General features: G+C 36.8%; 1 protein-coding gene across 3 annotated transcripts; it reads right to left on the bottom strand.

Moving 5' to 3' along the window:
• Positions 1–496: 496 nt before the first annotated feature.
• akna (AT-hook transcription factor) lies at positions 497–24,533 on the bottom strand. Of its 3 annotated transcripts, none has more exons than XM_005812366.2 (23): positions 24,425–24,533; positions 20,367–20,739; positions 18,992–19,424; positions 17,589–17,886; positions 15,947–16,021; positions 13,930–14,071; positions 13,747–13,832; positions 13,613–13,672; positions 13,419–13,540; positions 12,731–13,082; positions 11,377–11,555; positions 11,048–11,194; positions 9,368–9,581; positions 8,714–8,817; positions 7,964–8,187; positions 6,979–7,117; positions 5,660–5,827; positions 3,833–3,975; positions 2,968–3,078; positions 2,794–2,892; positions 1,946–2,041; positions 1,701–1,839; positions 497–937 (listed from the first exon to the last, which is right to left on the bottom strand). In XM_005812366.2, the coding sequence occupies exons 2-23, from the start codon at positions 20,674–20,676 to the stop codon at positions 685–687; spliced, it is 3,894 nt and encodes a 1,297-aa protein (XP_005812423.1). In that variant the 5' UTR covers positions 20,677–20,739; positions 24,425–24,533; the 3' UTR covers positions 497–684. The 3 variants fall into 3 exon arrangements, with proteins under 3 accessions (XP_005812423.1, XP_023193998.1, XP_023193997.1); XM_023338230.1 differs by having other exon boundaries at positions 9,368–9,578; XM_023338229.1 differs by having other exon boundaries at positions 18,992–19,421.
• Positions 24,534–24,611: the final 78 nt, after the last annotated feature.

Genomic DNA, 24,611 nt, shown 5'->3' with positions numbered 1-24,611 from the left:
CTGAAATGACTCTGATCTCAGCAGGCAGAACGAGTTTAAAGTTCAGAATAAAAAACATTTAAATACAAAAAGAGAAAGTTAGTTTACAGTTAAGACATATTTATAAATGTATAGAAAAGAGTTACAAAAACATTTACAACACATGTAATGTTCTGTGAAGTAATTAAATCTATATGATCTACAGTATTTATTAAATATGAGTTATTTTAGTGTATGTCACATCATTATCTAATATACTCATAAAACTAATTTATTTTTATCAGCTGCGTTTCCACTGACCAGAAAATTGCACAAATTGGAATTACAAAATAAATTTGCCTGATGGGGAAAAAACCTTTTTGAAAAATTTGCTAAAAGCTTTTTGTGCTGGGATGCAAAAAAACAACAACAAAAAAACAACAACTTTGTTTTGCAGGTGACCAACAACAGGATGTTACCACTGCTGGTAACGACAAAGAAGACGACGACAGGAAGTGGAAGCAACATAATTACAAAATTGTGTTTTTTTTTGACATAACAAAATTTTGCACACATTTATAACCGAAACGCAGGAAAATCAACAATAAATTTCAGCTTCAAAACCCAAATAGAAAAGTTTCTCCTGAGAGTAAAACCAAAGAAAAGTAACAAAGCGGACAAGTTGCTGTTTTTATTCACTGTGGTGGAGTTGCTGTCGCCTCGCCTTTAGTAGTAGCAGGACTGCGTGAGCAGCTTGTGGGAGACGAGGCCTGACGCCAGCGAGCGCGCCATGTGTCCGGACGTGTGCTTCATGCGCCGCGCCGCGCGGATGGCGCGCTCCAGAGAGCCGTCCAGCGACGCCTGGCCCTCCACCGAGTGCGATCGTCTGCGTCGGCTCTTCCTCTCTCTGGGACGCCGGACTCCTGAGCTGCGGCCCGGCGACATGTCAGGAGAGGAATACCGAGTTTTGGAGGGCAGCCTGGGAAAAAAGGAGGAAAATATCAGAATTAATAATAAAAAAAACTGAGGATTGCTGTTCAATTTGTGCTAAATAAATTTTTATTTAACACAATTAAATAAAAATTCACATCAAAATCCATTTGTATCAGAGTGTTGATTAATTGATAAGCGGCCATTTTCTTAAAAATCCCAGTTTTATCTTGTATCAAGATGGCCGACTGGGATATGGCCGACTGGGATAACATGTTTATAATACTGTTAAAAAACAAAGCACATGATTATATTACATTTCTTTTATGTCAACTGAAATAAAAAGTTGAACAAGTTTATGTTTATTTTTCTCGCTAATGAAATAAACAAAAAAAATATTTCTGTTTATTAATAATAAATAATTAGAAAATAGTGTTTTTCTCATTATTAAACTTGGACATATTTATAAAAACAGGAACGTCTCAGGCTGCTGATATTTTCTGTTGCGCTACAAATATTAAGAGTTCATGTGAGCTCCCTCTGCTGGCTGGAGGAGAATATCGCCTGGGACGATTAAATCTGAAACTTTTCAAACTCAGAAATTTCAATGTTTTTTCTAGAAAATTCTCAGAATTTCAGATTTCAATTTCAACTATTAAAATGAGTAAAATGGTCAGATTTTTGTTTTAAATTGTGTAATTCATCGTAGATGAACATAAAAAGGCTGACAGTTTCTACATTGTTGATGGTTTTCTCATGTATTTTCCTTTGGTTTGTTAGTTTTTGTGTGTTTCTGGGTGATGAGTGCTTACAGCAGCTGTTGCGAGTACAAAGGCACATGATTCAGGGGTGAAGGTGAAACTGCAGCGGCGCTGAACCTCCTGGTGGGAACTCTTTCTGAGGAACTTGGCTGGTTGTTTATGTGACTGGAGGGAAAATATCTGTAACAATCTGTGAATAAAACAGTTTCATATCCAAGTAAGTCAGTTTTTCTTTGATTTCATAATTGTTTTTTAACCACTGGCAGTAATAATCGATTATTTTCTCCTTATATCACCTGAATCTGTGCATATGTGCATTTTGAGAAGTCCACAGATGGGACAGCGGCACCAACACGGAGGGTCCGATGGCTCTCTGCTGCCACCTAGTGGACCTACCAGCACATATCAAACAAAAATTCATCAATTATGCAGAAGAGGTCATGCAGAATTAGGTGTTAAAAATGTTTAAATAAAACTCAGAGGCAGTAGATCAAGGCTTGTACACATGGAAACAAGCACGGTATGTTTTTATATTATTTAAGAAAAATACTTTTTCTTACAATACTTTTTCAAAATGACCACGTTTTTCCTAGAAAAACTTTCTTCCTTGCAATTTTCTACTGTTCAAACTCCAGAAATCTGCATGTTTTTGCTTGAGAATTTCTCAAATTAATCTCAGAATTTTTTACTGGCAAATTTTCATCATTTCAAAGTTTCAAATTTCAAAGTTTTTCTAGAAAATTTCTAAAATTAATTTCAAATTTTCTGAGTTCTTTCTAACAAATATTCAACTTTTCAAAACTCTGAAATTTCCATGGTTTTGCCAGAAAATTTCAGAGATTAATCTAAAAAATTCAGATTTCTTTCTAGCAAATTTTCAACAATTCAAACTCCAAAATATACGTTTTTGCTAGAAAACTTCTGCATTTTTTGGCAGAAATGTACACCTTCCCTCTGCCCCTCCTACTATGCCCCTGATACGCTCTTGTTTTATCAGGACTTGGGACTTGGGCTGGTTTTGTATATTTTTTGGAGTTGAATGAGTTTTCAGAACAGCCAATATGACTGAAATCGTGAGCAGATTCGCCCGAGTCGTCTCGGTGTGGGTGGAGCCTCAGACTGAAGATGAAAGTTTGTGATTTACGTTCAGCAGGTTGTCTGAGGATGGACAAACACTGAGGACAAAGAGGACTCTCATCTTTGCTGTCAGGTCCGTCTGCAGCTTCCAGAGCGGAGGACATCCCTGCAGAAACAAACCCTGAGTAAAACCATGTTTAATTTATTTAAATCAGCAGCAGAATGTGAGATAAATCCTTACACGTCTGTGTGTTCCTGCTGCGAACGTCAGAGGAGACGTTATGTGGCGCCAGAGACGTTGGGGTAAATCTGGAAACCTGAGACTGGAGCTGCTCCGGTTCTGATCCCCTGACTGGAAAAAACAAAATAAGATGCAATAAACAACTTCCTGTTATTGAGCGGAGAAAAAAACAGAAAAAAAATAATTATTGGTATGTTGCACCAATAAAACCCAGAATGAGAGACTGAATCACGATTATTCCTGTTTTTATATATTCAGGGTTCGTCCAATTTCCTAACAGTAAAGTTCAAGCAGTTTCTAAGGATTTTCAAGGTAACTTTTCAAACTTTTCCAGCACCAGATTGGAGATAAAAACAACACAGATGAACTAAAGCAGGCAGTTCTAATTCACTATTATGTGATATAATTTATTACTGTTATTAATGATCATTTGTGATTGTATTCTTGTAAACTAAAGTTTTATCTCTTACTCACCCTCTACCTACTGACTGGTCCAAGAAAATTACAAAAAAAAATCTCTAAAAAATGTTTTCTTAAAGTTTTCTGGCATTTGGCAAACAGAAATAATTTTTGTGATTCCAACTGACCTAAAAAACGAAAAGCAAAAAAAAAAGTCTGTCTTTTTATTATCTTTAAGCATTTGGTTCCAACTGTAAATAACATTTGCCAAATTTAGGATTTTAATTAAGAGTTAAATTTAATTACTATTTAAACTGTGCAGTTTGAACATTAATCAAGGACAGAAATCAAACATTTCCAAACTTTGAAAACACCTAAATGAAATTCAAGAATTCCAGGAACCTTTAAAATAGTGCAGCTGATTGAACAGCCTGTAGGGGTCTAGTTAAAGTATTGGTAAACTCACAGAAGAGATTTTGTTGTTGTTTTGGTGCAGCGGCGCCTCTCGTCTCTCTGGTTCGATGAGAGACGAGCGTCTCCGGTTCGATGTCATCGAAGGTCTGAACTAATCTCCTCTCCAGACTGATGTCACTGCAAAACTCCACAGATCTGACAAACAGACGAGAAAATTAATTTAAAAACTGAAAAAAAAAATTTTCCAACATGTTTTTAGTTCTTGTTTCACTCAGAGGGAGTTTGAATCATTTAGATCAGAGGAGTCCAAGCGTCTCTCCGTTAAGCTGAAAACATTCAGGGCCACTAAAAGGTTACTTTTAAACAAACTTCTGGTGCCTTATTTTATTTTAGCTGCTCAATAATAAACTAAATTTCGATTTAATTAAAATGAACAAAATTTTTGTAGAAAACTGATGTGTCTACAGCTACGTGGGTTGATTGTTTTCTTCTATGAGAGGTAAGATTTGTTTTGGGTCAATGTTTGTTGCTCTAGTTTCTCCAAAATGACCAAACGAGGATCTACAGTGTATTTCTAACACATCAGCATCAAATTATTATCAGTAGCAGAACTTTGAAACAAGACTTGACAACGAGAAGCTTTTTCCTAATTAAAACAACTTTTATCTCATAATTTAAGACATTCTTCTTGTAAAATGATGTCTTTATTCTACTAATATTATGACTATAATCTTGAAATTGAACTAAAATTATTGTGGTTTGGTTCTAATACTTTGTTGTACAAATCACAGGAGGGATGACTGAAATAAAATTCACTTTTGAAAATATTTTCTGTCATTTTAAGAAAAGAAAGTCAGAAAAAAATAAAATATAAAATCAATTCCAACATGAAAACACTGGAAATTTTATTTTTCCGTTATATCACCCAGTCTTAGATTTACCCTGCACTGCAAAAACACAAAATCTCACCAAGTATTTTGGTCCAGTTTCTAGTACAAATATCTAAGTAAACTTGAAATAAGACAAAAATAACTTACAGGGGACTTTTCAGCAAGAAACAAGAGTTTGATTTAAGTAAATAATGTCTTAATATTGTTGAAAAAGTTCTAGTTCCATTGGTGGAATATTCCACTACCGTTACCTAGCAACCCCAGACAAGCCCAGCCTGTTGCCTAGCAACCCAGTTCTAGTTCCACTGGCAGGTTATTTCACTTGATATCTGGGCCACACCATATTATTCATAATAATACTGATGTGTTTAAATGTTTTTTTTTATCAGTGAGTGTAATGAATGAATATAATAAACAAGTTTCACTTTTTGAATGGATTTACTGACATAAATCAACCTTTTTCATTATATTCTAATTTTATGAGCAGCACCTGTACATATGAATATTTTTTATGTAGTGACTGTATAAGGGAAAGCAAAAAATAAATAAAAATTATATTGTTAAAAAAAATTATTGATAAAAATTATTAAAAAGTAAATATATTTATACAAATAAATATATTCATAAAATAATTCCTCCACACCCTGAAAAAAGAAAAAAACGAAGCAGAAAATGTGGAATATCTTCTGTGATATTATCGAGATATTTCAAAAATATATTGTGATAAAGTATTTTGCAATATTGCCCACCCAGTGAAATAATCTGCAGTTTTTCATCAATATTAAGGAATTATTGACTTAAAACAAGCTCATATTTCTTGCTGAAAAGTTATTTCTAAGTTAGTTTTGTCTTATTTTAAGTGTTGTACGGTATTTTCAGGAGAAAGTAGATCAGAACTGCTTGGTAACATTTTGTGTTTTTGCAGTGCGTTCTCAGTTATCGTTTCAATGAGGCGTCTGCAGACTTGGGACTGGAGGATAAAATCTGACCTGATGGGAGACGAGGAGGAGCGGCGGCGGCAGAAGTTTCTCGAAATTGTCGCATTGCCCAGCGGCTTCTCGTTTTTCGCCGAGCTCAGCAGCTCCTCGTTCCACTGAGAAATTTCCAGTTTCTCCTTCAGTAGGTTAACTTCAGCTTGCAGCGTCAGGAACGCGTCACTGCAGAGCAGAAAGACAGGCGGGTGATTCAGGATCATAAGATACATGTTTACCTGGAAGCCTGGGTTTAGTTTTACACAGCAAACCAGTAAGAAAAGCTGCTTTACTGGGAATATTGCCAGTCAAATCCCACAAACATGCAGCACCACACCATGCAGTGAACAACAGATTGTACCTCCTATTAGTAATCTCATTGAAAAGCAGCAGATTCTGCAATAAAATACAGAAAATTAAATAGGATTAAACAGAACGCCTCCATAAACCGGAATATTTATTCCAGCACTTTGATTTAAACACAGAGCGATAAATTTAATTAGTTTTGTTTCTGAAAATGTCAGCGTTTATGGTGAAATGAAAACCAAGAATTCAGTTTGGAGAAATTACATAAGATCAATAAAATTGATTTGTTTTCTTATATAGATATGCTTTTATTTTTACCAAAATAATCAGCAGCAAAGTATACACACATTATTTTAAATTACTTTAAATATCCACCTAAAACTTTTCAGTGTTTTTCCACTAGATCTTTGTAGGAACTGGAAAGCTAGAATGTTTTTAAACCATATAAACAAGAAAAATAATCCCAGCTTTTTTATCCTCAGGCTCAGTTTATTTACCTAAATAAAATCTATTATTATCATTCATGCTGAGCTATGAGCATGAATTATTTTACTTTTCTAACAGTAAAATTCAAGCATTTTCAAGGTAAGTTTTCACCACTTTAGATAAAAACACAAATTCTCTCTAAGTTTAGCAAATGTAAATAATTTTGGTGACTTTGACCTAAAACAAGAAAAGTTCAGTCGGATTTAAACTTCAGACAGCGAGGAAAAAAATATGCCCGTCATTTTATTAGAGGTAAGTAAATATATGGTTTCAAATGTAAATAATGTTGTTTTTTCCCCCAAATTTAGGCTTTCATTCGCTTGTTACCAAACAAACTCTGATACTGGAACCAACTCAGCTCAGCTCTAAACCACTGCACTGACCCCAAAGGGAAATTAGATGTTTCTGTAACTCATTTAGCTAAAAATCTGTTAAATTACAACAACCAGAGCTCGTTTAGGGCGACCCGAACAGAGTGGAGTCGGCGCCAACTCGGCCCTGTTTGCTCGGCCGTCACCGTGGCAACTGCAGGTCCACACACTCACATGGGGCTCCCCCCTCCCCCCTGGCTGGAGCTCCGCGCTCTGGGGGGGTTGCCATGGCGATGGCAGGCGGCCGGCGGGGAGCTGGAGAGCGAGCCGCCGGCGGAGCGGACGCTCTGCTGCTCTTCAGAGGCCGAGTGAGCTGAGAGAGAGAGACAGACATGACTGAACACAGCTGGGAAATACTGAAGCTAGTCACTATGTTTTGTTTTTATACTTTTAAAAATATTTGGTTTTATTTGAGGTTTTTTTTAAGCAATATTAAGTTAGATAAAATATCATGACACAAGTTTGTCACTTTAATCAGTTTACATAATTTTGTCAGCATGTGTTAAGCCCTGATGAAGTTCAAGAAATACACTTAAGACTTTAAATTTATTTACCAAACTCAAACACATATATTTAAATATAAAAATGAATAAACATTTGGGTTAAGTGCAGTATGAAAGCTAGTTATTCAGTAACTAATGTAAATATGTAAGTTTGGGAGATAAAGTCTGATTTTGACACACATTCACAGATTACTATTACTTTTTCATGCTTAAAAATGTTCACATTTTGGTTTTTATTGTAATAAGTAGTGTATTTTTTACATTTAATTTGAGTTTTGTTTACTGTTGGGTCAATATGTTTATAAAATGTAGCGTAATGTGAAAAATAATTATAGCTGTACTGGATCGTTGGTATGCAGCTGCTTCTGAGTAACTAAAATCTGCAAATACTTCACTCTCTAAAAATGCTTAATATTTCCTATTTAAAAGTCCAAACACCAAATATAGTCACAGGCTTCTTTATTTTCATCCAATCAGCTCCAAGGACGATACATGGAGCTCCTGGATTGGTTGCTTTGTAAACATGTCAGGTAGCATTGCTGCTCTTTAGAATATTTTAGAAAAATATGTGCATTTTCTCAATACTCTGAGTTATGCTCTACCAAACGATAATCCGAGATAAAAACCTGATGTGTTCACATTAAGTAGATTTTTACCGTTGTTTGTGCTCGAGTGTAAGAGCGTCCAGAGGTCAGAGGGCCTGACGTCAGCTCTGGCCTGTTTCCTCTGGCTGATGAAGCTCTGGGGGGAGAAGGTGCGCCTCCTCTGCCTGCTCCTCCTCCTCTGACGGAGCCCCAGCTCGATGCCGTCTCCGGGCCCCGCATCCAGCTGGTAGGCAGACAGGGGCCTGTTTGGGCTTCTGTCCTGAGGCGCCGACATGCTGCAGAAACAAATTAATAGATTCAAACAAACAGAAACAAACGTCCAGGAGAAACAGAAACACAATGAATGAGATGCATCGATCTGAAATTTATATTTATATAGGTCCTGATATTGAAAAAAATCTAGATCAAGTATCAGTGACAATGTTTCTGATCCATAAGGGCGGATCTATTCAGTCTAATTCTATGCTCTATGACATACTTAATTTAAATTATATTCATAATTCCCAACTACACTTTCTGAAAAAAGGGTTTGTTACAGTTTATTTTTACATGTTTGACCAAATTATTGTTTTAGTTTCTTTAGTATGTACTTTACATCGGCTGTTATTCTCCTAATTCCACTGACGTTTACTAAACTTCTGAATTTTTTCTGTATTTAAGTGCACTGAGTTATAAAATAAATTTCTAATTCAGTTCATTAAGGTCTGTTTTTTAAAAAGAAAAACGTTTTCTGTATCGGATCGGTATCGACCGATACTAAACCCCAAATATCGGTATCAGAAGTGGATCAGGGCGTCCCACCTCTCTGTCGCCGTCTGGTGGTAGCGGAGTGAAACTGCAGCAGGAATCTGATGGCTGCTCTCGGAGCCCATGAACCCGCTGTCCGTCTCTGGGGAGATTCGATCCTGAGCAATGAAAACAGAGAAAACATTTCTGTTGACATGACACTGGGTAGTAACTAGTAACATTTCATTTATTTATTTTTGATCCTCATCAACTTGTATATTTATAAAGCGCTTCAACTTGAGCCAGAGCTGAAACAAAGTGCTGGACATCAGTAATAAATTAATAAGATGAAGAAAAATAAAACACATAAAATGACAGACAGATAAAATCAATACCAATAAAAATTAAGTAAAATCAAATCTCACTTGGGTTGACGTCCAATGAGTAAAACTAAGTTCTCAAACTGATTTAAAAATGTTTATATCTTAGTGCACTAAGCAACTGAAAGATCCAGCAGCATGTCTTACACATCATGTGATTTAGTGGTTCTCAATCTTTAGCCTGGATTGTTTTAGTAAATGTTAAAATCCAGATCATTTCAAACCTTTAAATGATCATGAACATCTATTGTTGTATGAATTAATAAGTGTTTGTTTGATGGAGCAGATTAAACTGATTGTAGATCTGCTGGTAACAGGAAGGTCACCCCCTGCGCCAGTCAGCGCTGACCTGAGACAAAACCCTCCTGCTTCCTGCCTGGACCTTGCAGCTCCTCCATTCTGGCGCTCCGTCCGCCAGGCTGCAGGCGCTGCTCAGGCTGGTGCTCCGCTCCAAACGTTTCCTGCTGCGGGACGAAGCAGCAGGCGGTGTGGAGGGGGGGCAGCGTGAGGGAAGGCTGGTTTTAGTGCGCCACACAGAGAAGACGTCCGATTGCACTTTTCTGCTGCAGAAACAGGTTAGTGGGTAAAATTATCTAAACCTCAAAAATAAAAATGTTAAAAACGCTTTTCAAAAATATTCACACCCCTTTCAACTTATTCTCTGCCCCATAGCAAGTTATGATACAAAAAATGTTCATTACATTTTTGATCAAAATCATTCGTATTAATGAGATTTCAGGCGTTTTAGAGTCTCTGTCACTTTAAATCCAGATAAGCTGCTGCTGGCCACGCCCCCCCAACTCAACATTTACAGTCACAGGTGAAAATGACTGCCAACAGATTTGCATTTATACAATCGCACATCTTTGAAAAGCAGAAGTGGGGCCTCCTGCACAACCAACAAAAATGCAGCAAGTGGCTTCTGGATGTTGAGTCAACAGCAATCAATCAATCAATCAAATTTTATTTGTGTAGCTCATTTCAGCAGCAAGGCATGTCAAAGTGCTTTACATCATAAAAACACAAAAATAAAAGTCATGCAACACTCAAAACATGACATTAGGTCAAGTGCCATCGTTAAATTAGTATTTGATTACATTTCAGATGCAATTCTAAACAGCTGGGTTTTTAGTCGAGATTTAAAGGCACTCAGTGTTTTAGTTGTTTTACAGTTTTCTGGAAGTTTGCTCCAGATTTGTGGTGCATAGAAGCTGAATGATGCTTCTCTTCGTTTGGTTCTGGTTCTGGGGATGCAGAGTAGACCAGAACCTGAGAGGTCTGAAGGTTGATACAACAACAGCAGGTCTTTAATGTATTGTGGTGCTGAGCTGTTCAGTGATTTATAAACTAACAACAGTATTTTAAAGTCTATTCTTTGAGCTACAGGTGTAGGGACTTTAAGTAGTCTAATCCTGAAAATGTTCTTCAGGTGATAGAAGGCCGACTTTGTAACTGTCTTTATGTGGCTCTGAAGGGTCAGGTCAGAGTTCATCACTACTCCCAGGTTTCGGGCTGATCGCTGGTTTTAGTTGTAATAACTGAAGGTGTACATTGACTCTAGATCTATAACTCTAGATCTATAGCTCTAGATTGTTCCTCTTTAGGTCCAAAAATAATAACTTCAGTTTTGTTTCTGTTCAGCTGGAGAAAGTTTTGGCACATCCACACATTTATCTGTTCTAAGCATTTATTCAGTGATTGGATGGGTTCTGATTGAAAAGACAAAACACTTGTCTTTTCCAGCAGCCATTGTACAACCATTGTAAAACCAGCTGACCAAACGTGCCGGAGCTCTGCTTGGGTTGCTAGGCAACGGCTCCATGCCTTAGCAATCAGGAGGTTTTTGAAACGCTTCGTTCTCCAGATACTAAAAGACTTTGGTTTCTGGTTTTCAGAAGCAGTTGAGACCCAAATGGAAGCATAAAAACATAGAAAATGTTAATTTTGCATAATAGGTCCCCTTCAAATTTGACACAAACATCAGCTCAGAATCAGCAGAACAGTCAGTCGTGATTTAACCTCGACTCACCTCTGTGAAAAAGTTTCCTGGACTTCGCCGTTTCCATTTCTCCAACCTTTCTGCTCTTCTTTCTCACCTCCGTGTTTTAGAGGCGAGTTTGAAGGAAGAGAGGACGCAGCTTTGGGAACTATGAAACACTCCCTCATTGTTTGGCAGCTAATCACAGTAAAAATAAATAAAAACAACAAAGTAAACATGCTGAAGGAGTGGAAAAAAGATTCTTTTTTATTCTCCATTTACATTAAAAATGGCTACCGATCATCAGATCTGGTCATTTTGATTTTCTGGGAATGTTTAGAAACAGAACAAGATGCTTAAATCAGCAAAACTCCACTTACTAATCCAGCGAGTCAGCTGGGTCAAATTCATCACGTTTGCCCCTTCTAGTCAAAGATCTTAAGTAGTGAGACATGAGGTCTTCAGCCACATCTTCCTCTTCCTCACTCCTTTTACAGGCGGAGTTTATCTCCAGCTCTGCTGCAGAACCAGAATCAGTCTGGGAAGGCTCAGACGGACTCTGAAAGGAGAGGAGGGCGGTTTATCAAACACATAAGCGCCTTCATTTTTTAATGACATTTATTTTAAACATTTTTATTTAATTGAAAAAAACTATGGTCAGAATTATACATAACATAAAAATATTTATGGTTTTCATGTAGAAATTTAAGACTTTCTTCTGGATTTAACCTCCATACTCCTTTATTAACACAAGATACTAAAGTAGCTTAAATTTATGGGAAATGATTATGTTAAATATAATCAGGGTTACCAAGATTAATTTCGATTATTCAAATCAATGTGTGGGAAAAAAACAATAGCGCACATTTGAAAAGTATTCTTAAAATTGCTTAGAAACCGTGATTATAGTTTGAGTTAACACACAAAACTGTGTGCTAAATTCTGGTTTAGGGCTGAAACAGTTAATGATATTAATCACAATTAATGCTGAAATAATCGTCAACTAATTTAGTAATCAATTAATCGTTAACTGCTGGCTCACAAAAATGTTACTGAAAGAGCAACATATTCAGGGCAGTAGTTTCACCAACACTTTATAAAAATATATACATTTTGCATTTACGATATTAGAAACTTTGTAAATATGTTTCACACAAAATTCAATTGGTAGATTGAATTCGGATCATATTCTTAAAAAAAATCTTGTTAGACACTTTCTGCCTCTAAGTACTAATTGGTAAATCGAATAAATAATTTTTAAAAATTAGCCCAACACTGTACTGATGGATTACTCAGGATCTTTTAGCTGCAAATTTATCGTTTGCTACAAATGATCACAAGAAATGTTGTTGTTATATTTTAGGCAATAAAATGTTTATTTCTTATTTTAAAAAGAACTGGATCATTTGTCTATTTGCATTTTCTATTTTTAAAATGCCAATTCTTTATGTTTAATTGATTAATCGTCAGGAAAAATCAATTAATTGTCAGAATAATTGTTTACTAAAATAATAGTGAGCTGCAGCCCTATTTTGGTTGAATAATTTTTGCATAATAACAGCTGAAATAAATAAATAAAATCCCTAGAAGGGTCTGAAAGTTATTACTGAATGTGACCTTCCTACTCCAAATTACACAGGAAATACGTATTCAACTTCAAAAACATTTTTTAGATTTTCTGTTGCGTTCAGAGATGCGAACCGTTAAAAGACAGAAAGAAGAAAGTGTTGCAACCTGCGGTTGAGTCTGGGTTATTTCTCCTTCAGACGGACCAGATGAGGAGGTCAGAGGAGGTGAAGAACGACAAGAAGCAACAGCTTTGTGCTGCTGAACCTCCTGCTGAATCCGCTTCTGCTGAATCTGCTCTTGCTGAATCAACTCCTGCTGAATCGGCTCTTGCTGCTGAATCTTCTCCTGCTGAATCTGATCCTGCTCAAGCTGCTCTTGCTGAATCGGTTTCTGATGCTCAATCAACTCCAGCTGAATCGGTTCCTGATGCTTAAGTTGCTCCTGCTGAATCTGCTCCATCTGCTCCTTCAGCTCCTCCATCCGCACCCCACACTGAAAGATCAGGCTCTCCAGGTTCCTAAAACACAGCAAAAAAACTCTGTGAAACACACCGAATGCCAAGGAACTGGAAAACAGTTTTTAGGACTGAAACAATTAATCGTGATTAATCAAATATTGAAATAATCGTCAACTAATTTAGTAATTGATTAATGCTTAACTGAAGTAAACAGACAACATATTCGGAGCAGTAACTGAGCCACAACTGTACAAAGTTACAAAGTTTTGCTTAATTACATCTCTAATATTTTATGGTTAAATCTGCAGAATGTGCCCCTTTGTTTTTTTCATTTGATTAATCGATTAATCGTCAGAATAATTGATTATTAAACCTCTGTGTGGCTCTCCTGCTCACCGTTCGGGGTCAAAATGTCGGGTTTCCAGTTCTCTCTGCTGCAGGAGTTTGTGCTCATCTCGAGCCAGAAGGTATCCTCTTTCTAGAGAGTTCAGCCCCTCGTAGAGCTGAGAAACGCCGCGCTGGAGAGAAACGGCTCAAGTTGGAAAACGGCAGCCAAACAGATTACTGATCAAAGCTTGGTTTGCTCTCACCTTTAATTCTTCTAAGGATGCGAGTTTATCCTTCTTAAGGAGATCCTCAAAAGTTTGCACCTGAGAAACAAATCTAAATTTACATTTTTAAGTCCTGTTGGTAGAACTTTGTTTTTGTTTTAGTTTTTTGTTACCTGCTGAAGGAACTTCTCAGACTGAGTGAAGAGGATATTAGAGAGTTGTTGTCCGAAGTTGGATGGCGAAGAGGCGTCTAACTTTTCTGTTCAACAAACAGGCTGGTTACAGAAACACATTCCTTCAGTTCCGTTTGTAAAAAAGGAATCAGATTAGAAAAAGGCAGCAGACGACAGCCTTACCCTGACGAGTAGCTCGTCCAGGAGAGCAGGTCACAGCTCTGTGAGGATGAAATAAATCCATCTTGAAGGGGTATGAAGCCTTCTGGTTCAGCCCAGCAGGCACGGCGTGACCGGCCTTTGGAGGCTCGGAGTCCAGGTTCACCTGCACGGGAAAAAACCCCAGAAAAATTATAAATCACCTGCTTCCAAATATCTAATTTTACTTCACAATTTGGCTCATTTACACATTTTATCTCCAGAAACTGCATGTTAAAGTAAAAGTTGCACCAACTGCAGGACCACAAGGTAGGATTGGGCGATTAATCAATTTTTACTGATTAATTGAGTTCTTGTTTTTTTGAATATTGAATTTTGAAAAATCTGAATATTTTTCACCAAAGCTGCCATCTTGTTTTATAGCTTATTTTGACCTTTGAATTCAGGTCAACTTTACGACAGAATGTCAGGGTCAGGCCAAGATTTTTTTATTTTTAATTAGAATAGAATAGATTTCATTGATCCCCAAGGGGAAATTGCTTCTTTGTTGACAAGCTACTCCATCTAAAGTGTTAAATATCAATAATAATAATTTCTTATTTAATAGAAAGTCAAATGGCTACAGGCAGAAATTATAATAATATAATAATTACATGATATTAGGAGATTAAAGTCTACGCACATCTAAAGTCACTTTGGTCAATAAATGCTGAACTTTTATTCATTTATTGACCTTTTAAGACTCACAGAAAAAAAAATCTGGAGAGATTTTTGCTCTTTTACTTCCAGGTGTTTTTTTATGATGGTAACAAGCAGTTATTTTTACAACTGATTAGCATCTCAAAAGGTCAAATGATACCTGAACTATGACCCCAAATCTTTCCCCGGCTTTCTAACCACACAGCCAGACGGATTTACAGAGGAGCAGCAAAAGCAAAAGAGGTGGGTTAGCAGGGCCTGGTGTCATCCAGGGCATGTTATTGTGGGACGTCGTCTCTGCTGCCAGATTGTTGAGCTGTTAGCATGTCACGAACAACAACAGTCTTCAGTCAGAGACCTCTCCAGATTCACTGCATGACTGACTGCTACTGGGGATTCTCTTAGAAGATATTCGGATGATCTGAGTTGCAACATTTGATTTCCTTTTGGGGTAAATAAAGTACGCACTGCAAAAAACACAAAATAAGTAGTTTTGGTTTAGTTTCTAGAGGAAATATCTTTTAATATTCTTGAATTGAGACAAAATTTACTTAAACTTTTCAGCAAGAAATATGAGCTTGTTTTAAGTAGACAATTCCTTAAATTGCAGAAAACTAGTTGTTCCACTGGCAGATTATTTCAGGGTTTTTAGTTAACTTTTCCATCAATACCAATAAATTATTGACTTAAAATAAGCCCATATTTCTTGTTGAGGAGTCATTGGGCTTTAGTTTTCTCTTATTTCAAGAGTAGTAAGATATCTGCAATAGAAATTAGACCAAAAATACTTGGTAAGATTTTGTGTTTTTGCAGTGTATTTGAATTGAGCTGAACTGAATTTTCCTTTTACATAAATTAAAAAGAAAAAGTGGGATTGTTTTATAGGACATAATGTTTCAGCTTGTACTTAACACACCTTTCTGACAAAATAACTTGTTTTTCACCAATAAAAAGTTGGATGTAACTTTAAAAAGATGCAATCCTTCAACAAAGTACCATAATGTTCACCTGTGATGTGATGTGTTTGCACTCAGCTGACCCCCTGTGGTTAAGACGGCATCTTGGAACAAGAATAAAACTGGACGCATTATTTCGCTGAGCTGCAGAGTGGTCAAATAAAATAAACAAAGGCAGCTGGATTTCATTTTTCTTTTTAATTTCAATCTAAAATCTTTCATCTAATCTTCAATCTAAAAGCAATTTTGGGAAACGAGACTGCAGTCATTGTTTTAAAAGTGGGATCAATGATAAATCACAAAGGCATCGTTACTAAGCGATGCTTTCCTGAGAAAACACAAAGGTTCAAATATGAAAAATGACTTCAGACTAGGAGATGAACTACCTTTGCGTCCAGACGGAGACGATCGATGGTGTTCTCCGCCTCCGCGTACTTTGTCAGCAGCCTGTCGTAGTCTTCCTGCAGAGCGACAAAAAGTGAGTGGATATTCCTCAGAGCAGTTTTGTTCTGGAAAACCAGATTCTGAAGTTAGACTATAAAAGAAAGTTAGTTGATATAAAGTAAAATAATTTCTGAAGGATGAATGAATCCACTGAGGGATGAATGAACGCATGGATGAAGAAAAATAACTTCTTTTTTTTTCTCCGAAGAGTTTTTGCGGCGCTAGTGGCTCGTATTTTTTCTACAGTAGGCAGACAGGAAGGAGGGTGGGGAGAGGGGGGAAGACATGCGGTAAAGGTCGTCGGGATCGGGAGTCGAACCCGCGACGTCCGCGTCGAGGACTAAGGCCTCCAAACGTGGGGCGTGCTAACCCCCTGCGCCACCACAGCACGCCCCGAAAAATAACTTTTTAATGACAACTACGTTGTTTTTTTTAACCTGAATTATACTGAAATCCTCATCGAGAAAGTTTAACCGTTTTACTTAAGCAGTTATTACAAGATAATCTAAATTGTACCTTGAATAATTTTTAAATAAAATAATGTTTTCTTCTTACGGATGTGACTTGTTTTAATTTTATTATAAATGCTTACTGTAAATCATAAGTCACGTATGTTTGCGATGCATGTTAACTGTATGTTTTAATCAGCAGATTAGGGGGCTACAGATGAAAATTAGCCTTTCTGGGTTAATCTGACACCTTTACATGATGTATTCATGTTGATTAATAGGCATTGTTCTCTCTAGGAAATAAATAGCATTCCCAAATTTATAGAATCTAGAAAAAACATTTGGTATGTTTTTGTGTTTTTACAGTGTATTCTGTATTAATGTAATTTTATAGTACAACCAAGTAACTGTGTTAACTTCAGCTGATAAAAAATGTTCTATACATCAACTATGACCTAAAATAAGTTTTATATAGTAATTTAAACCCCTGAAATTGGGCCTCTGTCTCTTTAAAAACTCCTGCTCTTCCTGAAGCTCTGCCTTCAGGATGTCATCACAACATGGCTCCTCCATTAACCCTTTAAAACATTTTTAGCAGCGCTGAACTGACAGATAGCTCGTTTAATGAGCTCAGCAGATCCACAAGATGTTTGCTAATTGCTTCTGGCTAGTCTGAAGGAGCTGAGTGGAGGAGTTATGGCTTGGAAGCTGCAGCTCAGAGGAGGAGCTGTGCCTTGAAGGCGGGGCTAGGTCCACACAGGCATTTTGCCCAGTTGAATGGTTGCCATGGTGATTAAGGATTTCTCAAACATGTATGAAAGAATCAAAGCAACACTCCAGGTTTGTTTTGATGACGGAACAACATTATAATACGATGTACAGCTCAAAAAAGTCAATTTTACATACTATTGTGCCTAAATTTAAAACCTTGAAATTGGGTCTCTGTCTCTTTAAGAAACTCCTCCTCTTTCTGACACAATGTCTTCAGCCCATCATCCCGACAACGGTTCTCCATGATGCTAATTCTCCATATTACCCAACCTAAGTTACTCCTGCTACTTTCACCATCGTGCACAACAAGCCAGTCAGGTTTGCAATAGACCGCTAGCTGAGATGCGTTTCCTCCAGATCGTACCTGCAGCTGTTGCAGCAGAGTGGTGGCCTGCTGCCGACACCTGAAGTCTGGAGGGACGGTGGAGTTGGGAGCCTTGGTGGGCGTGTTGGTATCGGAGGAGTAGGAGGATCCGTCACTGTTGAACAGGACTTCCTCAACGATGTCGGCGGGGGATTTAAACACGAAGGGGGGCTGCGGCGACATCGTGGTTCTCTCTAACGACTTCCTGCCTTTCGGAGGCTTGTAGCCTCGCTTAGGGAAATGGATCCTGGGTTCCACCTTTGAGAAGTTTGGGGTTTGATGAGACACTAATGCTCTCCTGGAAAGGAAAAACAAAAATGAAAGCTAAGATATGAGGTGTCAGAAGCTGCATTTTCATTAACCATAAAATTGCTTAGTTTGCGATTACAAAAAAAACATTTGCTTAATGGAAACGCTCCCATTTCAGGGGAGATAAAATAAATCACATTTTGCCGCGAAAATTTTTGTTCTATAGAATAAGGTGGTTTTGTCAGCAGTAGACTTTTTTCACATCATGAGTTAGATGATCAACGACTGGATGTTACTACTGAGAGAAATGACAAAGAAGACAACAGGAAGTAGTTGCGGGATGATGCTTTTCTCCCCCCCAAATAATGTGCAGCTGTCTCTTGTGTAAAATCACCGGCTACAATTTCCCCAAAACGTCGCTTACGTAGCCGCTCCAAAGTAATAACCTTTTAAGTACTACAGTAAATATCACTGATGTTTATCTTAGTATTACACAGAGGTGGGTAGAGTACTCAAAATTGTGATTAAGTAATACTCGTAATATACTTTTACTGTCTATAAGTTAGACAGGAATGAGACGAGAGCTAGCTCTAAGCTTGTGGCTTATTTATTGTTGTCGTAGCAAATCCATAGCACCTGCCTGCCAAGATGGCTGCCGGCTACAAAGTTGCCAGAAGTGCGACGTCTCATGAGAACTATGTATAACTACAGCATTATTTCATTTCACCCATATATGTATACATTTATTTTTTACTTAACACCAATATTGTCAATGTCTGTATGTTTTTTTTATTATTCTAGCAGTGTGATATTTGTCATCATGTTAAAGATTTCAAACAAATGTAATTTGTTTGAAACAAAGTCAAAATAATGTACAACACATCATTATCTAGTCATATTTTCACAATTCCTGGTAAGGATTCTTCGCTGGAGGACAGCCATAGCGCCTCGCTACCAACGGATTTAGCAGGTTTTCTGGGAGAAACTAACTGTTTACATCTGGGATTTTTAATGACTTATCGCGTGAACATGCAATTTTAATTTAATTTCTTATTTCATGTAATTACAGAAGTTGTTAAATGTTGCTGTTGTTTTTTTGACATTAGCAGAATATTGAGGAAGATTTGCTACTGAAAACAATCAGATGAGCCCACCTGAGCTCGTCCATTCCTGCAGGCTTACTTCTGGCTCCAGCAGCTTTCATGTTTCTGTCACAACCTCTGGCCTCTGGTGAGCCGTTCTTGGCTCCGCCGAGGGAACACGTCCTGGACTTCAGAGCTTCAGGAGGGAGTCCAGCTTTCTGCTTTTCTGATCCTTCTGAAGGAATATTCTCCAACACAACTTGTTCAGAAATGGCCACAGCTGGCTGAGGAGAACCTCTGAGCTTCAGCTCCAGGCGCGGCAGGCTGGACCCCACGCTGCTGCTGCTGCAGTAAGACTCTGTTTCTGTGTCTGGGAACATTTCGGCTTCGATCCCTGAAGCAGCTGTCAGCTCCTCCTCGGTGGATGTGTAAAGGTGAGGTGAAAAGGAGGAGGTGACCGTGGACTTAGAGACCAGACCGTTAGGCTCTGGGTTTTCAGTTGCTGCTATGGAGGAAGAAAACATTAAAAATTACTTTTACATAAAAGAGGTTGGCATTTTTAACAAATACTTCTGAAAAACCAGCTCATTTTACGCAATGATTTACAAAATGGTTTCTCAGAATCTTTAGTTTTACAGTTTTAAACTTAGCAATTTATAAGAAAAGTTTATCAAATTACAACAGAAAACCAGTCTACTAAACAAATACAAGCTTAAATTTACAAAAATAAACTGATTTAATTCTGAAACTGATTGACTTTAGGACTGTAATTTTGGATGAAACATTTAAATGTGATTGATTATGCGTCTTTGAAAAGGTTACAATATATCTATGGGTGATACAAAACATATTTTGCTCAAAATCATTGTTAGGTAATTAGATTTTAGCCGTTTTAGGGTATCTTGTCACTTTAAATTCAGATAAGCTGCTGCTGGCCACGCTTCCTACTCAAAGTTTACACTCGTATATGAAAATGGCTGCAAACAGATGCGCAATTATACAACCGCACATCTTTGAAAAGCATTAGTAGAGCCTCCTGCACAACCAACAGCGTTGCAGCAAGTGGTTTCTGGATGGTAAGCCAACAACAAAACACTTGCCATTTCCAGCAGCCATTGTACAGTGCATATAGCAGTAAAACCAGCTGACCAAACATGCTGGAGCTCCGCTTTGGCGTAATAGGTAGGATGTTACACTGGTTACCTAGCAACCCTAACCAAGGGGTGGGGGATTTTGAAATGGCTCATTTTCAAGACACCAAAAAACTTTAACTTATTGCCTAAAATTAGTTTTTAGAAGCAGTTAAGACCCAAATAGAAGTAGAAAACATGCAAAAAGTAATTTTTTTTAATAGTAGTTCCTCTTTAAAATATGTCAAATATTTAATCATTTAGTTTGAAAACGAGAACTTGGAAGCAGAAAACATTTCCAGGAGAAATAAACTCACGGGCTGGCCGGGGTTGAAGATCGTCTCCTGAGGATTTTAGAGATGAGTCCTTGTCGCCTCCACTAGGAACCGTGTCCTCTGGGGAGCAAGGATCGCCACACGGGTTCCCTAATTCCCACTCCTCCAGGGCCTCCGACAGTCCAATGATGCCATCTTCATTCATTTCCCTGAAGAAGTCATCCTCTTCCTCTTCGTTATTGTTGTTGTCCTTCTCCCAGGAGTCGTCCGAGGTCAGCGTGGAGGAGGGAGACTCTGGGATGGGTGACGGAGTCCACTGGAGAACCCCGGATCTGTTTTTTCTTCTGTCCATTCAGCCCTAACGTCTCTCAGCTTCTCAGTCGAGCACAGGGAGCAGTCGCATTGTTCTCAGGTTCTGTGGTACCAACAAAACCAATGCAGTGACGCTTCATTGAAATACCGACAGTGAAATTGAAATACGGAAGGTCAAAAGTGCTGAAATTCAACAAATTATGTATTTATTTGTTTTCTTTTTTTTCTCCGAAGAGTTTTTGCGGCGCTAGTGGCTCGTATTTTTTTTGTACAGTAGGCAGACAGGAAGGAGAGGGGGAGTCGAACCCGCGACGTCTGCGTCGAGGACTAAGGCCTCCAAACGTGGGGCGTGCTAACCCCCTGCGCCACCACAGCACGCCCCTATGTATTTATTTCTGATGTTCATTATATGGTTAAGTAATCATTTCATGTTTTTTCTTTGCTGATTTATGGCAAACCTGTCAATTTAAACTGTGGAAGGTTGTAAGTGCCACAATACAATTATAACTTTTTTTTTTTTAAACACATGCCTGTGTAATGTATCAAGATTATTGATTTCCACATGTTGAGCCTTTAGTTATGCATTGAATTTTATATAAAATGATCACATTAATGAACATGTATTTGGCAACAGTTACTGGATGGTGGCATATTTGGCCCTCCATAGAGAAGAAAAAGATTAACACCGGTGAATGTTTGTCAACAGGTAGCTATTTTGGTATATATTCACTTAATTAAAATAAATACACTTAATTTTCTCTGTAAAGAAACACATGTAATATTATATTATTAATTTTTAAAAATAAATTTTAAATTGTATAATCGCTTATGGTTGTATTGTATTTACTTTGGATGCAGTAGCTTGTGAACAAATAAGCAATTTCCCCTTGGGATCAATAAATTGTATTCTATTCTAGATAAGAAAAACAAAAATCAATTAAAAAAAGCAAAAGAAAAAAAATATTTTTCTTGAATAAAAATATCCAAGAAAATTAAAATAGACAAATGAATATTTTTATTATTAGTATAATTATAACAAGAATTTTAGTTATTTTTAAGATTTAAATTATTAATCAAAATCACAAAAATAAAAGGGAGACAGACAAATGACACCAAACGACACAAAAACTGCATTAAATAATTAAAAACAATAAATGGCCACACAATTTTTTAAATCTATTTTTATCTATCTAAGTATAGATCTAAGCACAAGCAGAAGTTTTGTTTGTCTTGTTGTTTTCTGTAAGCATTTATCTGCACATCTAAACGGTCATCAGATTTTAACTGATTACAGACGGGTAATCCTCTAAAACTGCATAGAACAGACATAAAATATGTTATTTTATATGACGTGTAGTTTGGTGACAATGTAGGGTAATAAATTCAGGATATCAGACAAAAAAAAGTGTCAAAATGTGCCTGTCGTGTCATGTGACCTCAGAGGGATTAATAGATATTATCTCAGATATTAGGCAATATCTGAGGTAATAATAAGATGTTATTTATACGTTTTATTATTTAAGACATTTAAATAACGTCTTAAATAATAAGACGTCTTATTATTCACCTCATTGTTTTATTTAGTTCAGTCTTGTTTGATTGAGCATTGCAAGGCTGCTGCCTTCACACAGAAAAGTAAGATTAACATTCGCTGCTGTGTTGCTACAATAAAACCCCACGGAGTGGCCGATTTTTAAAATCTATTGTTTTATCCGTAGAAACATAAAAGCTCACCTGTTGACTCGTTCAAACTCCCTGCAGGACTGAGGGTTTATCTCAGCCGCCATATGGGGGTTAATCTGCTCTAAACTCCTGACCGGGGGCTTCACTGACACCCAACAGACCCCGATCACCAGCAAACATCTACAACGCTAATCAGCTGACATTCAGGGAGCCGCCATCTTGGATGGACATTAAAGAAATTGAGGGTGAAAATAAGGGAAATAAAACTGTTTGGTTTTTTTTAAATGGTGGTGAAATCAGGTCGTGTTGAGGAAAAAAATAAAAATGCAGGTAGATTAAACACAGACAGGAGGATGGGGTGAACACGGCCTGATAGGCGGCTCAGATATTTGACTGATAATCTCCTTATGGTTCACCAAGCAGAGCCGAGGACACTGGAGGCTCACGCAAGTGGACCAATACGCAAGCTGTGTTACTAAAAGTTAATAAAACTGACGAAATAAAAAAAAAGATAAAAAAGAAAACATTTTCATTAACTGAAATAAACAAAAATGGTAATTTAAAGCAGAGTTGGGCAAAGTATCCAAAAATTGTACTCAAATAAGAGTACCATTACGTCAACATGTTTTTATTCAAATACAAGTAAAAAGTAACCATCAAAGAAATACTCAAATAATAGTCAAAAAGTATTTACTGAGTAACTGATCAAATTATAAATCGTTTAATATTTAAAAATTACATAATCAGATGGAGCAACATATGAAGTTAAAAGTAAATGTTGGTATTTTAAGGACCAAAATGATTCATATAAATAACATAATTACAAAATAACAAAATCAAGCCAAGGAAATTTTTTCCAAATTAGTTTCTTTCAATAAAAAACTTTAATAAAAAATGCAGGTGTGTGTCTGCGTCTGGTGAATTTTTGTTTAGTACATGTTTGTTTTTCATTCAGGAGGTAGAAAATCAAAAAAGTAATATTTCATAATAACTTTCACCTTTTTCATTTCGGTAAAAATAATTCACCAAGGTATGAAAAAATTGTATTACTACTTTAAGTAATAAAAAAACTAAACAATATTTTAACTAATAAAAATGACCAAAACCACTCTTAAAAGATAATTCAAATTAACTGAATTAGAAAAAAAGTCACAACAAAATAAAACTAAACTATAATGAAAAACCCAAAACTATCCTAAACCTTGAAGTGGACCAATGAAATAACATCCAACATATTTTGCTTGGCCAATGTTTACAGTAATGCTAAACTAAATAATAACATTTGAAAGGACTTTGCCAAATAGTCTGTATTTGTGGCCTAAATTAAAAGTCTAAATCTACAATCTGGTGAGAATATATTGCTATTTCAATAACTGGAAATTAATAAAAAAGGATTAAAACACTTTTAAAACACATTCTTATGTTCAGCAGACTTTAAAATAAATATTCTGGTCATTTCTACACTTTATTGTTTGGGTCATTTTGTCATTTTGATATAAAAAGCTGTCCTAATATTTTTTGCCCAATATAAACTTATAAAACCAACAATTATAATAGGTACTTAAGATTTATTAGCAGTAGTAAATAGTGTGGTGTAGTAAAACTACTTCTAAAATTTATATGTTTTTCAGGATTGTTGTAACTGAGTAACTGGATAATGTAAACCTTTGTAGCACAAACAGCATAAAAACTTTAATTATTGTCGACTCCAAATTACCAAAGAAAGGAGCAGCAAATTAGATGCAAAATGCAGGTTTTTACAGCAGCGGCTCGTTGCCTAGAAACCATAAAACTAAAGAAAAAAAGAAAAAAGAAAAGACAAAATGAAAGTCCCACCCCTCCGTGTCTCCATGGCATTCACGCCACAACAAACCACCCACTGGGAACTACTCACTGGAAGTTAAAAGACACAAAAAGCAATATAGACTCATACCGACAAAATTATCTAATTCGTCACTCAGCATTAACGAGAAAGTGCGTCACAGAAAACCGTTAGCTAGCAGTTCAGAAGTTCGTTACGGTTTACAAACACGGACAGCAAGTTAGTTAAAAATAAATGTCTTCAGCCCATTTTAAGATTAATTTTGACATAAAAACGGCGTTACCTTGTTTTACAAAATGTTACAGGACGTCTTTCCTCCAGACAACGTTGCCGCAGGTGACATTTAGAAAGCTAATTATAATCAGTCCAGAGCGCAACACTGATTCTGCTGCCTGGAAGGCTAATTACCCCAAGCAGAGTAAACGGGTTAAATTCAGCCCAATGTTATGACTTGCAGGTATTTCTTGGTC

This window comes from Xiphophorus maculatus, chromosome 8 (genome assembly GCF_002775205.1).
Source record: "Xiphophorus maculatus strain JP 163 A chromosome 8, X_maculatus-5.0-male, whole genome shotgun sequence".
Lineage (NCBI taxonomy): Eukaryota > Metazoa > Chordata > Actinopteri > Cyprinodontiformes > Poeciliidae > Xiphophorus > Xiphophorus maculatus.
Note: the sequence above shows the minus strand (reverse complement) of the source record. Positions and strands in the feature narration are given on the sequence as shown.

What these genes read in the sequence shown, in the direction of transcription:
- akna (XM_005812366.2), bottom strand. Translation starts at nt 20,676, where the DNA reads ATGGACAGAAGAAAAAACAGATCCGGGGTTCTCCAGTGGACTCCGTCA. An exon ending in TCTTCAACCCCGGCCAGCCC is followed by an intron (nt 19,425 to 20,366) that starts GTGAGTTTATTT and finishes CTTCCTCCATAG; the next exon opens with CAGCAACTGAAAACCCAGAG. An exon ending in ACAACAACAAAATCTCTTCT is followed by an intron (nt 3,079 to 3,832) that starts GTGAGTTTACCA and finishes TGTTTTTTCCAG; the next exon opens with TCAGGGGATCAGAACCGGAG.